This window comes from Crocuta crocuta, unplaced genomic scaffold (genome assembly GCF_008692635.1).
Source record: "Crocuta crocuta isolate KB4526 unplaced genomic scaffold, BGI_CrCroc_1.0 scaffold10, whole genome shotgun sequence".
Classification (NCBI taxonomy): Eukaryota; Metazoa; Chordata; class Mammalia; order Carnivora; family Hyaenidae; genus Crocuta; species Crocuta crocuta.
Window position 1 is genome coordinate 2,652,591 of NW_027527551.1, and position 12,973 is coordinate 2,665,563.

The 12,973-nt window shown below is 35.6% G+C and overlaps 1 protein-coding gene across 10 annotated transcripts in view; it reads left to right on the forward strand.

The window, feature by feature from the left end:
• The window catches only part of KTN1 (kinectin 1), a 107,997-nt gene that overhangs the window by 30,943 nt on the left and 64,081 nt on the right, over positions 1-12,973 (forward strand). For all 10 annotated transcript variants that reach the window (XM_077768490.1, XM_077768483.1, XM_077768513.1 and 7 more), the window contains 4 exons: positions 2,440-2,992; positions 6,369-6,506; positions 8,093-8,263; positions 9,316-9,446. In XM_077768490.1, the coding sequence (XP_077624616.1) occupies positions 2,470-2,992; positions 6,369-6,506; positions 8,093-8,263; positions 9,316-9,446 (963 nt within the window). In that variant the 5' untranslated portion in view covers positions 2,440-2,469. The remainder of the gene's footprint in view (positions 1-2,439; positions 2,993-6,368; positions 6,507-8,092; positions 8,264-9,315; positions 9,447-12,973) is intronic.

The following is a 12,973-nucleotide window of genomic DNA, read 5'->3' on the forward strand; positions in this document are numbered from 1 at the left end:
TTTGCGGCTTTTCTTCCCCAAAGCAAAAATCCAAGTTTTAACTCATTGTTTTGTTTTTTTTCTCCCCACCTCCCGAGCTACTTGGACAGGCTGCATGTAGCCTGTGGACAGTAATGTTAAAACAAAAAACCCGGGGTGCCTGGGTGGCTCAGTCGGTTAAGTGTCCGACTTGAGCTCAGGTCACGATCTCACAGTTTGTGAGTTCGAGCCCGGCGTCGGGCTCTGTGCTGACAGCTCAGAGCCTGGAGCCTGATTCAGATTCTGTGTCTCCCTCTCTCTCTGACCCTCCCCTGCTCACGCTGCCTCTCTCTCTCTCAGAAATAAATAAATCATTAAAAAAAATGAAAACAAAACAAAACAAAAAACCCTGCTCTTTGGAAGCATTTCTGGTTGACAAGTAACACTTAGACACAGTAAAATAAATCTCATCAGTTAAAAACCTGGAGAGTTCATGAATTATCAGGGAAGAACAATTCTGTGTAAAATTTCTGTTAACATTTTGTTAGCATGGGATTCCTGTTCCCCTTCAACCTTTTAAAACCTTATCTAACTGCCCGGCTAGCTCAGTCAGTAGAGAATGAGATTCTTAAAACCTTATCTAAGTAAGTCTAGGGTTGTGTTAACACCATTAAAAATTTGCTTAGAGAAGTGTGAAATGGTAACAAATGCTTGTTTTAATCATAAATATCAAGAGTGTGCCTAATAAACAGCTTTGTTTTCAGGTTCCATTTCTCACTATTTCCAGACTTAAGTCATTGCTGGTATACCTTGAAAAAAGTATACTCCACATTTTTAAATGAGATACAAGGAAGTTGAAAGACAGAATTAAACTAAACAAGTTCAAGTTTGTTAGGTTATCAACAAAAGATTTCTAGGTCTGTCTGTCTTGGCAGTTAACAGAGACTACTGTGAATAGCTTTATTTTGTCTTGGAAAACTCATGAGTCCTATTCAAATGCTTCTGGTGAAGTCTTACATTCATTAAACTCAGATTTATTCAGCTTTAAAGCCACTGTTTTCTAAGGTCTTAAATACTTCTCAGAATGATTCTGTTTAGGTGGAATTTTGTATCTTTAATCATTACCTGTTTTTGAGACTTCAGATGGATAATTTAAGAACTTAAGATTCTCAGATTCATTTACACATTAATAGTGCAAAAGTAGAATTTTCATAGCTTTACCTTAAACATGTCCACAGGTTTAATTTCATCTGCATTACATACCTTGCCTTTTCCCACAACAAATGTGATAAGAGTTATAAAGAAACAAGCCATAGTTATGTGGCTTATAAATATTTATAGGAATATTGATATCTAAGCCTAAACATCAGAATCATTCTTACTTTGAGGTTTAATTTTAGCTGTGACTACCCTTCAGATGAGGGATTATAGTGTCTATGTTCAAGGCAGATCTGGGTAATCAGACCATACCTTTGTTTTCTGTAACTGTTGGGTTAATCTAAAAGTAGAACTGATACTCCGTTAATGAGGCAAGGCCTCTCTTTTATCTTTTAGCATTTGGGAAAGATTATGATAGCCAGATTTGTTTTTGCTGTATAATTTAGTTTGTAGTAAGGGGTGCCCTAAAAAAAAAAAATCAAGAAAAGCATCTAATTTGTAATTTATTTTAATACCAAATGGCACAGCCTAACATTTTGATTTGACTGTATTATGTTCTTGTATCTGTGATGTATCCTACTTATATCATGAGGCTGTTAGTTGTTGGAATAAAGGTACTAGCAGTTGGTGAATGGGCTGAAATCTCTAAATGAAGGAATGAACCACCTTTCTCTCTCTCTCTCTGCAATTAAAAGTATGGTACTTTTTTTTTTTTTTTTTTTTTTTTTTTGAGAGAGCACGCAATCAGGGGAGGGGCAGAGAGAGAGGGAGAGAAAATTCCAGCAGGCTGTACTCTGACAGCACAGAGCCCAGTGCAGGGCTCAAACTCCTGAACCGTGAGATCATAACTTGAGATGAAATGAAGAATCAGACCCTTAACCTACTCACCCAGGGGCCCCAAAAGTTATAGTACTTTTAATGAATATGCAGTGTTTTGTTAATAGTTGATGCTTCTGTTTCCACATATAGTAGTATTGGTCAACATGTGCAATAAAAGGAAAAAAGGTAAATAATAATAAAATTCAAAAGTTGATATTTGGGGAAAAAAAGTAATGGGTGTCTAGAGTTATTTTCCTCTCATGAGGATCTTTTCATATGGTTTAAAAATAGAGGATGTATTACAATCTATTACCACACATTTTTATTTTATAGTTTATTTGAATTGCAAATGGAAAAATAATTAAGCATGTAATTTAAACAGCTATGACCTGCTTAGATTTTGTACATCAGGTTAGATCTGAAATACTACTTGAAAGAGCAGAGGTTTTGTGTTTAATGTTTGTAACAATGACTCAAGGTTTTGTTCCCCTCTCTCCCTTTTAGGTTTTATAGGATCACATTAACACAAGCACCATGGAGTTTTATGAATCAACATATTTTATTGTCCTTATTCCTTCAGTAGTTATTACAGTAATTTTCCTCTTCTTCTGGCTTTTCATGAAAGAAACATTGTATGATGAAGTTCTTGCAAAGCAGAAAAGAGAACAAAAGCTTATTCCTACCAAAACAGATAAAAAGAAGGCAGAGAAGAAAAAGAATAAGAAGAAAGAAATCCAGAATGGGAACCTCCATGAATCTGACTCTGAGAGTGTTCCCCGGGACTTTACGTTATCTGACGCCTTGGCTGTAGAAGAGGAGCAAGTTGTACCTGTTCCACTGAGTGCAGTTGAAACGTCAGGCAGTGTCAGAGAAAGGAAGAAGAAGGAAAAGAAACACAAGCCTGTACTAGAAGAACAGGTCACCAAAGAAAGTGATGTGTCAAAGATTCCAGGCAAAAAAGTAGAACCTGTCCCAGTTACTAAGCAGCCCACCCCCCCTTCTGAAGCAGCTGCCTCAAAGAAGAAACCAGGACAGAAGAAGTCTAAAAATGGAAGCGGTATTATAATCTATTCAACTTTATTGAGTGATTGTATTTGTTTTAATGACTTTAGAATTTGAAATTTAGATACTTTGTTAGGTGTGTATACAGAATGTTAAAAATACTGAATCTGAAACCATGAACATTGTCATTTTAACTGTGTGTTGGCTTTCATTAATGTTAAATGCTGATAAAATTATTGATCATAAAGCATTTAAAACTAAACTTTATATTAGAAATATAGAAAAGAAACAATGGAAATATATAAAATCCAACTGTGTTACTAGAACTGGTAGGGACCTATAAATATCAGCAGTTAGAATCTCCATTTTTTGATTAGTGTGATGGGAACTAAAGATGAAAAGATAGATACTGTTTTTGTCTTTAATTTCACAACTATTTATCATACAGCTATTTTATACTAGGCATTATACTAGGTACTAGGGCTGCAGAGATAAAACTAGTGCATTTTCAAGCTGTAGACATGAGCATAAATAATTATCGTAAAATGTTTAGTATAATGATCTTGATATGTCTAAACCAGTGTTGGAGTCCTAAGTGGATCATTTAGAGGATGTAATGCCTAAAATTAACCTTAAGAGGTTCCGTAAATACTACCTGGTGTTTTGGGTGACTAGGAAGGGTGGGATAGGATATTCTAGGTAAAGGGGTTAACAGATGTAATGGAAAGCACATAAGAAATGGTGTCATGATGTGTGAAACTGCAAACAGGTTCTATGAAAGGACTTGTGTTTACCACTGTTTGTGTGTCTTAACTTGTGGAGTGTTGAATTAGTTATATTGGATTTTAAATATTTGTTTGCCATCTATGACCAAGGCATGGTACTAGAGAAATCAGAGTAAGCACCTCTATTTTGGTGGGGTAGAAGGACATCTAAGCCAGTAATGAAATGTGACTTGCATGAGAGATGTTTGAAGTATTGAAGAAATGTGGAAGCCCAAACAACTACTGCTTATGGGGACCAGGGGTAAAGAGCTTTACAGCGGAGGCAGTACCTGAGGTCTTCTAGAATGAATCACTTCACTAAGCATCTAGTGGGTCTCATTCCGTACTGGCAGACTGTCACTTGGAAAGACACAGAGATAGGAGTACAGTGTATTGTTAAACCATGAAATATGAGGTTGGGAGTAGTAGGACACAAAGATGAAAAGGTCTGTAGGGGCCAGGTCATGATGGTTTTTATATACAGTGTTAAGGAGCTAGGATGTTATAGTTTAGACATTGTTGAAGATTTGCAAACAGGTCAGTTTACATGGTCCTGTTTATATGAAAGATGTCTTTGGCAGAACTTGAGGAGGACAAGTTTTATGGGGTTAGTGTTTAATGTAGATAATTTAGTTATGAGATTATTTTTTCCAAAGTTAAATTGGTGGACTGAACTATGATACTGACAGAAGAAATAGAAAGTAGATTAGAGGGACACCTGGCTGGCTCTCAGTTGGTAGAACATCCGACTCTTGCTCTCAGGGTTGTGGATTTAAGCCCCACATTGAGTATGGAGCCTACTTAAAAAAAAAAAAAAAGTAGATTGAAGAGATCCACAAAGTAAAAATAACATGATCAATCTTATTAAATGAAATATGGTAGATAAAGGAGAAGGCAGCATCAAGACTGATTATCCAAGTTTTAAGCTTCTCAGGTTTGGCATACTAAAATCTTTGAGTCAAATCTGGCCTGCTTTCTGTTTTTTATGGTCCATGTGCCAAGAATAGTTTTTGTGTTTTCAGTGATTTGAAAAAAATCCAAGTAATAATATTTTGTTAAATGTGGAAATTATATGAAATTCAAACCTCTTTGTCTAGAAATAAAGTTTTTTTTTAATGCAGTCATACTCATTCATTAACATATGTCTATGGCTGGCTTTCATACTGCAATGGCAGATGAATAGTTTTAATATTTTAAAAATGTTTATTTATTTTGAGAGAGAGAGGGAGAGAGGGAGCAAGGGAGGGGAGGGACAGTGAGAGAGGGAGAGAGAGAATCTCAAGCAGGCTTCATGCTCAATGCGGAGCCTGACCCAGGGCTTGATCCCACGAACTGCGTGATGATGACCTGAGCCAAAATCAAGAGTTGAACACTTAACCAACTGAGCCATCCAGGCGCCCCAAATAGTTTTGACAGTATGTATGGACATGCAAACATATTTAATGTTTGGCCCTTTACAGAAAAAGTTTGCCAACCCTTAATTGCTAGGTGTTTGGTAGCACTAAGATAGGGAATATTGGAGAGAGAGTGGATGTGTATGGAGAGGAGAATGCTTTCAGGTTGTGTTTCAGGTTCCTGAGGGGTGGGGGGNGATATGTAAGTGCAAAGACATGAGGCTAGAATACAGATTTAGAAGACTTAAGCATGAAAATAGTAGTTCAAGTCATGGGTATAGATAACAGTATTCAAGGGAATTGTTTAAATTAAAGATACTACCCTGAAGAATACTAGCATATGAGGTATTCTGTAGAAACAGCTCACAAAAGAGTCTGCGAAGGAATATTCCAAGTGTAAGAAAAGAATTATGGGAGCTGATAGAGAATTTTAAATTTTATTTTATTGTGGTGAAATATACAGTAACATTTAACCATTTCACCATTTTTAAGTGTATAGTTCTGTGGCATTAAGTACATTTACATTCTTATGCAGCTGTCACCACCAGTCATCTTAGGAACCTTTTCTTCTTCCCCAGCAGAAACTCTGTACCTATTATTAAACAGTAATTCCTCATTCCCCTCTCCCACCAGTCCCTGGTAACCAGCATTCTACTTTGTTTCTGTGAATTTAAGTGGTCTCGGTACTTTATATAAGTGAAATCATACAATATTTGTCCTTTTCTGACCTTCTTATTTCACTTAGTGTATTGAAGACAAAATTTTAAGGATGTGGAGAACAGTAGTATGAAATGCTAAATACAAGTCAAAGAAGAAATCAAGGATATTGGTAGAGTATGGCATTTGAGACACTAGATTGCCGTGTAAGATCTTTTCATGGATAACGAAGGAGATAAAAATCAGGTTGCAATTGAGAAATGATTGGTAGAAATAGAAGTACTAATCATTCTTTTGTTAATATACGAAATGTGTATCAAAGGCTAGGAATTATAGTGGTGGGGAGGGTTTTATTTTTTAAGATGATGGGGATTTAAGCATGCCTATAGCCTGAGTAGGATTAAGAGTGGCTGAGAAATGGGCTATAAAAGAAGCAACAAGTAATTTTAGAAGTCTTGAAGTTAAAGGTAAGTGTAACAGAGTGAGAAAGCTAAAATGATGCTGTTAGAGTTTGAAATTTTGAAGGTAAAGAATCCTGCGAATTATTTACTAGTAATTGAATCTTCTGGTGTGTTCATTGTTTGCTATGATGACTTTTCATTTATTTTCAATAAAGATGATCAGGATAAAAAGGTGGAAACTCTTATGGCACCTTCAAAAAAGCAAGAATCATTACCCATCCATCAAGAGACTAAACAAGAAAGTGGATCAGGAAAGAAGAAAGTTTCTTCAAGGAAGCAAAAGACAGAAAACGGTGAACTGTGTAGATAATGTATTATATAAATACTAATTCTAGAGAAGTACAGTTAGGACAAGGATCCTAGAACTCACGTACTCTAATTCCCTCTTTAACGTGTACTGTAACAATGTTAATGCTAAAAGAAGTCCAGGGATCTCTTGTGGTTTCATAGTGCTTTGACAGATGGCCAGGGTATATGTTTGTGATGAAGTTTATCTGAAATTTAAAAAGGACAAAGCATTTATTAAATATTCTCAACTGAGTTTTGAAAATAATGTAAATAGCACATAAATATAGAAGAAAAGTGTTCCTGAAACATTTGTACTTTGAAATATCACTTAAAAGATTATGCTTTTTGGCTAGGTATATCATTACTCTATATTCCCAATTTTCTAAACATTGTTTGCATGTGTGTGTGGGAAGCTTCAATTAAGAGTGATGGAGAAGTTTTTATATGTTCAGAATTGTTCAAGGAAAACCTCTGTGAAATGTGTGTAGATTAAATGGTGATATTCAAATAATATTGGGCTATGGTATCAACTAGTGCTAGAAAATAGTAAAATTGGAAAGGGAAAAGATGAAATTCTATTATTTACAGTAAAATTAGGATGTATCAAGCAAGTAGGTATATAAAAATATTACCCACAAATATTTGATAAAATCAAATATTTATTATAAATTAAAAAAATTTAATGCTAATTTATTTTTGAGAGACACTGTGAGCCAGGGAGGAGGGGAGAGAGAGAGAGAGGGCAACACAAAAATCTGAAACATGCTCCAGGCTCTGAGTTGTCAGCACAGAGCCTGATGCGGAGCTTGAACTCATGAACCATGAGATCACGACCTGAGCCGAAGTCAGTTGCTTAACCCCCTGAGCCACCCAGGTGCCTTTTGTTACAGATTTTTAAATAAAAGACTATTCATGCCCAAAAGCTTTTTTAAAAAGGTCGGAAGATAGATTTCCATATGTGTATGGAAGTTTGTATCTTTAGCCAGCAGACATCAGACTTTAATGTTCAAACTCTTAAAGTTCTTCCCATTAGAAGTAGGAACAAAGTGTAAGGGGGCTTCCTTCCTCCACTTTTAATGTTGTCATGCAAATTTTAACCAGTTCAGTAAGATTGCCATGGAAATTACAGGCATAACTTTTAGAAATGAGATGATATCTGCAAGGAACAATGACTGATTTTTGTACCTAGGAAGTGGAAAGAACTCCATTAAAAGCTATCATTTGCACTAAGAATTCAGTAAATACAAACATAAATATTAAATGTGAATGGATTTTTAGTTAAAACAGGAAGAAAATGAGAACCAACTAAAATATAAAGGATATAAGAAGTTTTCAGATAACTATTAGAGAGATACACTTTCAGATAACTTAAATGATTTACTGTAAAATAATATTGAACTGCTACTGCTTAATTAGAAGTGTGTTTTGATTTGTTAAATGATAAAACAGGAATATAAAGCCAAATTGACTTGATGTTAGATATTTCAAAATAATTGCATTTCTCATTAAACATAAATTTGTGTACATGTTATTTAATTACTGTGCTGTAAAAACCCTGATTAATTCTAATTTTGTTGAACTTAAATTGCAGTCTTAGTAGATGAACCCCTTATTCATGCAACTGCTTATATGCCTTTGATGGATAATGCTGATCCAAATCCTGTGCTGGATAAGAGAGATGTTATTGATCTAATTAAACCTGACCAAGTAGAAGGAATCCTGAAAATGGGGGCTAAAAAATTGAAGACTGAAACTGACAAAGGTAATATGCAACATGCAACAATTTGTATTGAAGAAGCTCATTTTTGAGTTCTGGTGGAGTTGAGTAAATTTTCTCATAGAAACAATGAATGGTAAAAGAATAATAGAAGCTTTCTAATAAAAGGTTTATTGGTAATGTTCTAGTCCAACTGCTAAGTTTTGTGAGTCCAGACCCTTGAATTTGACTTGCCTAAGATCTCACAGCTATTTTGCTGTCTGACGATTTTTTTCTCTCCTCCTATTGTCTTTTGTGAGGTTTCTATCCTAATTCACAGCCACCTTTCATTATTATTTTTTAATAGACTTTTTGTTGTTGTTGTTGTTGTTAAGAACAGTGGTAGCGTCATAGCAAAATTGAGTGGAAAGTACAGAGAGTTCCCATACCTTGCTCTCACACATGCACACAACTGACTTTTTAAACTTATGATGTTGCCGAACTATTAAAGCTTTGGGCTTCTTTGGGTCTAATGGGTGGCAGTTGCTTTTTAAGAAAAGGAAGTTTGTGGCTTATATAAGAGCCCCCGAGGAAACTGAGTGAATTGGGATGCTTGATGCCTGGATTTTTTTTAAATGTCAGGATTGTTTGTATGTATTTGATATTTGTAAAATAATATTTCCTTTTTAAAAAATATATTTCCTTTTTATAATTATCTTCATGCTTATTTTCTCATCTGTAAGATATGATTTGTATGTCATGAGTATTAAGGTTAAATGAGAATATTCGTGAACATATCTGGTATAGATACTAGTGTACTAGACAGTGGAATGACTTTTTCTTTTTGGAAAGTGAGGGCATATTGGCACTTTAGTATTCTGTAGTTTGATTAAATTTTAGTTAATATAATTGTTCCATAGTATATTAAAGATTATAAACACTTTTTTTTTCTCTTGACTGGAGCATTTTTTATTGTCTGAAATGTAAATCTATTTTCTCTTGGTTATTGACTTTCTGGGTCAAGAATTCTTGATGCTTACATTTGCTGAAGTTATTACTTGTGTCTCTTAAATACCAACTCTGGTTTCTTTTTGTTTTTTTTTTTTTTTTTTTTTAAGAAAATGCTGAAGTGAAATTTAAAGATTTTCTTCTGTCCTTAAAGACTATGATATTTTCTGAAGATGAGGCCCTTTGTGTTGTAGACTTGCTAAAAGAGAAGTCTGGTGTGATACAGGATGCTTTAAAGAAGGTAAGCATGTTTTTTATTATGGGCATATTTGGGATCAGTGATTAGAAGTTCACCAAATAAGACTTTTGCTAGAGGAATAAATTCATTCCCATCATTCATACTCCAAAGCGCATAGTCATATTTAAAAGTTCTGGAATGGCTTCAGAAGTTATTTCATATATCCACACTATTCAATACATTTATTTAGTCAGGTGTCTGACGAAAGTGAAGTGCTTATAATAAGATGATTTATAAGGCTTTAAAGTCATTTGGCACTTAACACTGTACTTTGCTTTGCTGTGCTCTGGAGGAAAGGTCAGGCGATTTCTGGATAGAATACATGGAATGTGTTTGTGACTGAAGGTAGCCTACTTCAGAAAGGCTGGGAATCTTTGCTGGGTGTGTGTGTGTGTGTGTGTGTGTGTGTGTGTGTGTGTGTGTGTGTGTGTGTGTGTGAGAGAGAGAGAGAGAGAGAGAGAAGGAGGGAGAGAGGGAGAGAGATGGTCTTTCTAAAATAAGTGATTTGGATAGTAGAATCACTGCTATGACTGACTAATAAAAACAATCCATGGAGTTAATATTTAATTTCTCGTGGGTCAGGCTCACTATTTTATCATGTATACTATGTCATGTTAGAAAGGTGACAAGTTTTCAGATGCTACTTGTGTGAGATAAGGTGACGTGGTGTCTGTCTGATATTCAGTATTAGATGTGGACTTAACTGTTCTTATTCTACACACACAGATGTGGACTTAACTGTTCCTGTTACTTACACACACACACACACACACACACACACACACCCTCACTCCTTCCCTCCCTCCCCCTAACCACTTACCTGTTTTAAAACCATGAATGGCTTTCCTCGTGGCTTTCCTTTTATTTCTTAAAGGCCCCTCAAGTCCAGGCTATCCCTCTCACCTGATTACCTTTAGTAGTCTCCTAGTTTCTGTTGCTGTATCTTTTCCTTATGTAAAGCTAATCTGAATTCCCAGTCTAAATTGTTCTCTCTGCTATTCCTTCTCATAACCATCTAGACTTTTTTTTGTCATAGCATTTATCATAGCATATTAAGTCCGTCTATACCTCCAAGTATCTACTGAAGATGAGTTTTACAAGTCTGGCATTTTACAGTACATTATGCTTGTTGGATGGTCTCTATGTGGTGTCACCAGTGGCTCAGTGTAAGCAAGGTATTCCAGGGTAATCAGGTTGAGTGTTGTAACTCTGTGACTTTGGTCACAATATCTGATTATTCTGTTGCAAGAAGCTTTCTTGAAATTCTTGATTGAAGAATTTGGCCTTTGATTTATTTTAATTGGGTAAGTATATCTATCTTAGAGTTCATAGCTATTTGTGGGGATAAGGGAAAAGCCTTCAGCTGAAGTTTGTGTTACAACCTAATGTTTGAAATTACTGCTTTTTAAAATTGAAAATAATTGCTTTAAGTGTTCTCTTCTAAGGATGTTGGTGTAGTGGCTTAAGGGGGCAAGAGTAGTTATTTTATTGTCTGAGATAGCTTTGAACTCTAGAGACTGGGAGGTAAATCAGCTTCGCCTTGATAGCTGCTTTAGGCAGGCCAAGGAAGAAGTTGGGGACTCTTAAAGATAGTGTTTTGTGTGTATTTTGCAGCTTCACGTTTTTCCCCCACCTTTGGAACTTTTTGTTCCAAAATCTAATTGTTCTCGGTTTCTCATAGAGTGGTTCTGTTCTCATCTGCAGGGACTCTGTCTTTGTAGGTCCCCAGTATTTGCAAAAATAAGTTTAGTGTCTCCATTTTCCTGTCATAGAAACTGTCTTGATCAGACTTTTAATAGATATCAAGGTTCCAGATATAAATAAATCCCCACCTCTAATAACGACTATTTCAGAGGAAGGAACACCAGCATAGGATGGAAATGGAGGGGTTAGAGGATTTGCTGACCAGTTAGATGTGGTGGCTAAAGAAAAGTCTAGAATGAATGCTTGTTTTTGCTCTTGAGTAACTGGATAAATTGTGGTGACCATGGTATTTATGAACATTTGCAGAGGAGGAAAGAGTAGAGGATTGTGAAAAATTTTGGGAAGTTGTTTTAGGCATCCTTTGGGTCATTGAAGTGGATATATTCATTTCACAGTTGAACATATATTTCTCTGGAGTTGAAAAAAGATGGCAATGGGTGTGATTTAGGAAAGTAATCCACTATCAACAATACACATGGTGGATGTATGCTAGACCAGAGAGAATGTGGGGAGTGCTTAGAAAATTCAAGAGTGAACCCTGAGAACCATTGACATTTAAAGGGCAGGGAAAGCCACCACAAAGGGTACTAAAGAAAAGTAGGAGGAGAATCAACACCAGGGAGACAGCAGAATCACAGACACTTAGGGAGGGTAGAGAGATTACTGGTGAGGGGAAAAGTCAACAGTGGCATGCTTTAGAGACATGAAGGATGATAAGGATTAAAAAATTGGATTTGATATCCTCAGTGAAAGCAGTTTGATTGAAGTACTAGACTATAGATAATTGAATGAATAGGAAAGGGTACAGTGTCTGCTCTGAATACCTTAGATGGGGAGTGGAAAATACAGTAAAAGCTAGAAGGGTTGCAGAGTTGAAGAGGAGATGTTATGTGGTGCGTGTGCGTGTGCATGTGCACCCATGTGCCTTTATGTTTAAGCTACAAGATACTTGTGTTTTATATTAGGTTAATATCCTGGGTTCTAGAGTCAGATTTCGTGGATTCATATCTGAGTTCTGCCACATTGAGATTTGTTTGGCCTGAAATAAGTTACTTAACCCCAGTGCCTCAGTTTCCTCCTCTCTCAAATGGGAATGATAATCAGGTTTTGAATATTAAATAAAATAATACACAGTAGGTACTTAGAGTTCCTAGCATAAGTATTTGCTCAAAAATCTTAACTGTTAATGTATTAATTAGTAAGAAACTATTTGATTTGATTATTTTAGTTGATCATTTTTAGTGTTGACCTTTAAATATCTTTGCCTCAATTAATGTGATTTTCCAACTTTAAATTATTAACTCTTCTGACTCTGCTGTATAACAGGAGAAGGTTTGCCTACTTAATTTTTTTCCAACCCTTTCTCCTTTTCCCCCCCCTCTCAACTTTTGTTAGGGATAGCATTTATGTATCAGATACTTAAAATATTTAATGTTTGCTTTGTGACTATAATTTTCATGTTTTAGTCATAATTCTGCAGGTTAATGGTCAGTTCAAGGCTTGATAACAGTTCTTTTGCCATGGTTTCTGTATTCATCTCTTGGTTGGCTGAATTTATTTTTCCTGGAATTTCTTCAAGAAAGGCTCATAGAAAGTATTTCTGAGGTTCTGGCAAGTTACAATGCTTTTTTCTTGTCATTATATATGAATAATAATTTGGTGAAGTATAATATTTCTGGGCTTTACTTTCTTTCCTTAAGGATTTTTCATGCTTGCTTCACCATTCTTTGCTCAGCTGGGTAGAGCTAAGAACACACTGAATTTTGCATTCTTTTCATGTAGTTTTGTCAGACTGCTCTCACAATAAAAACATCTTTTGGGCAACC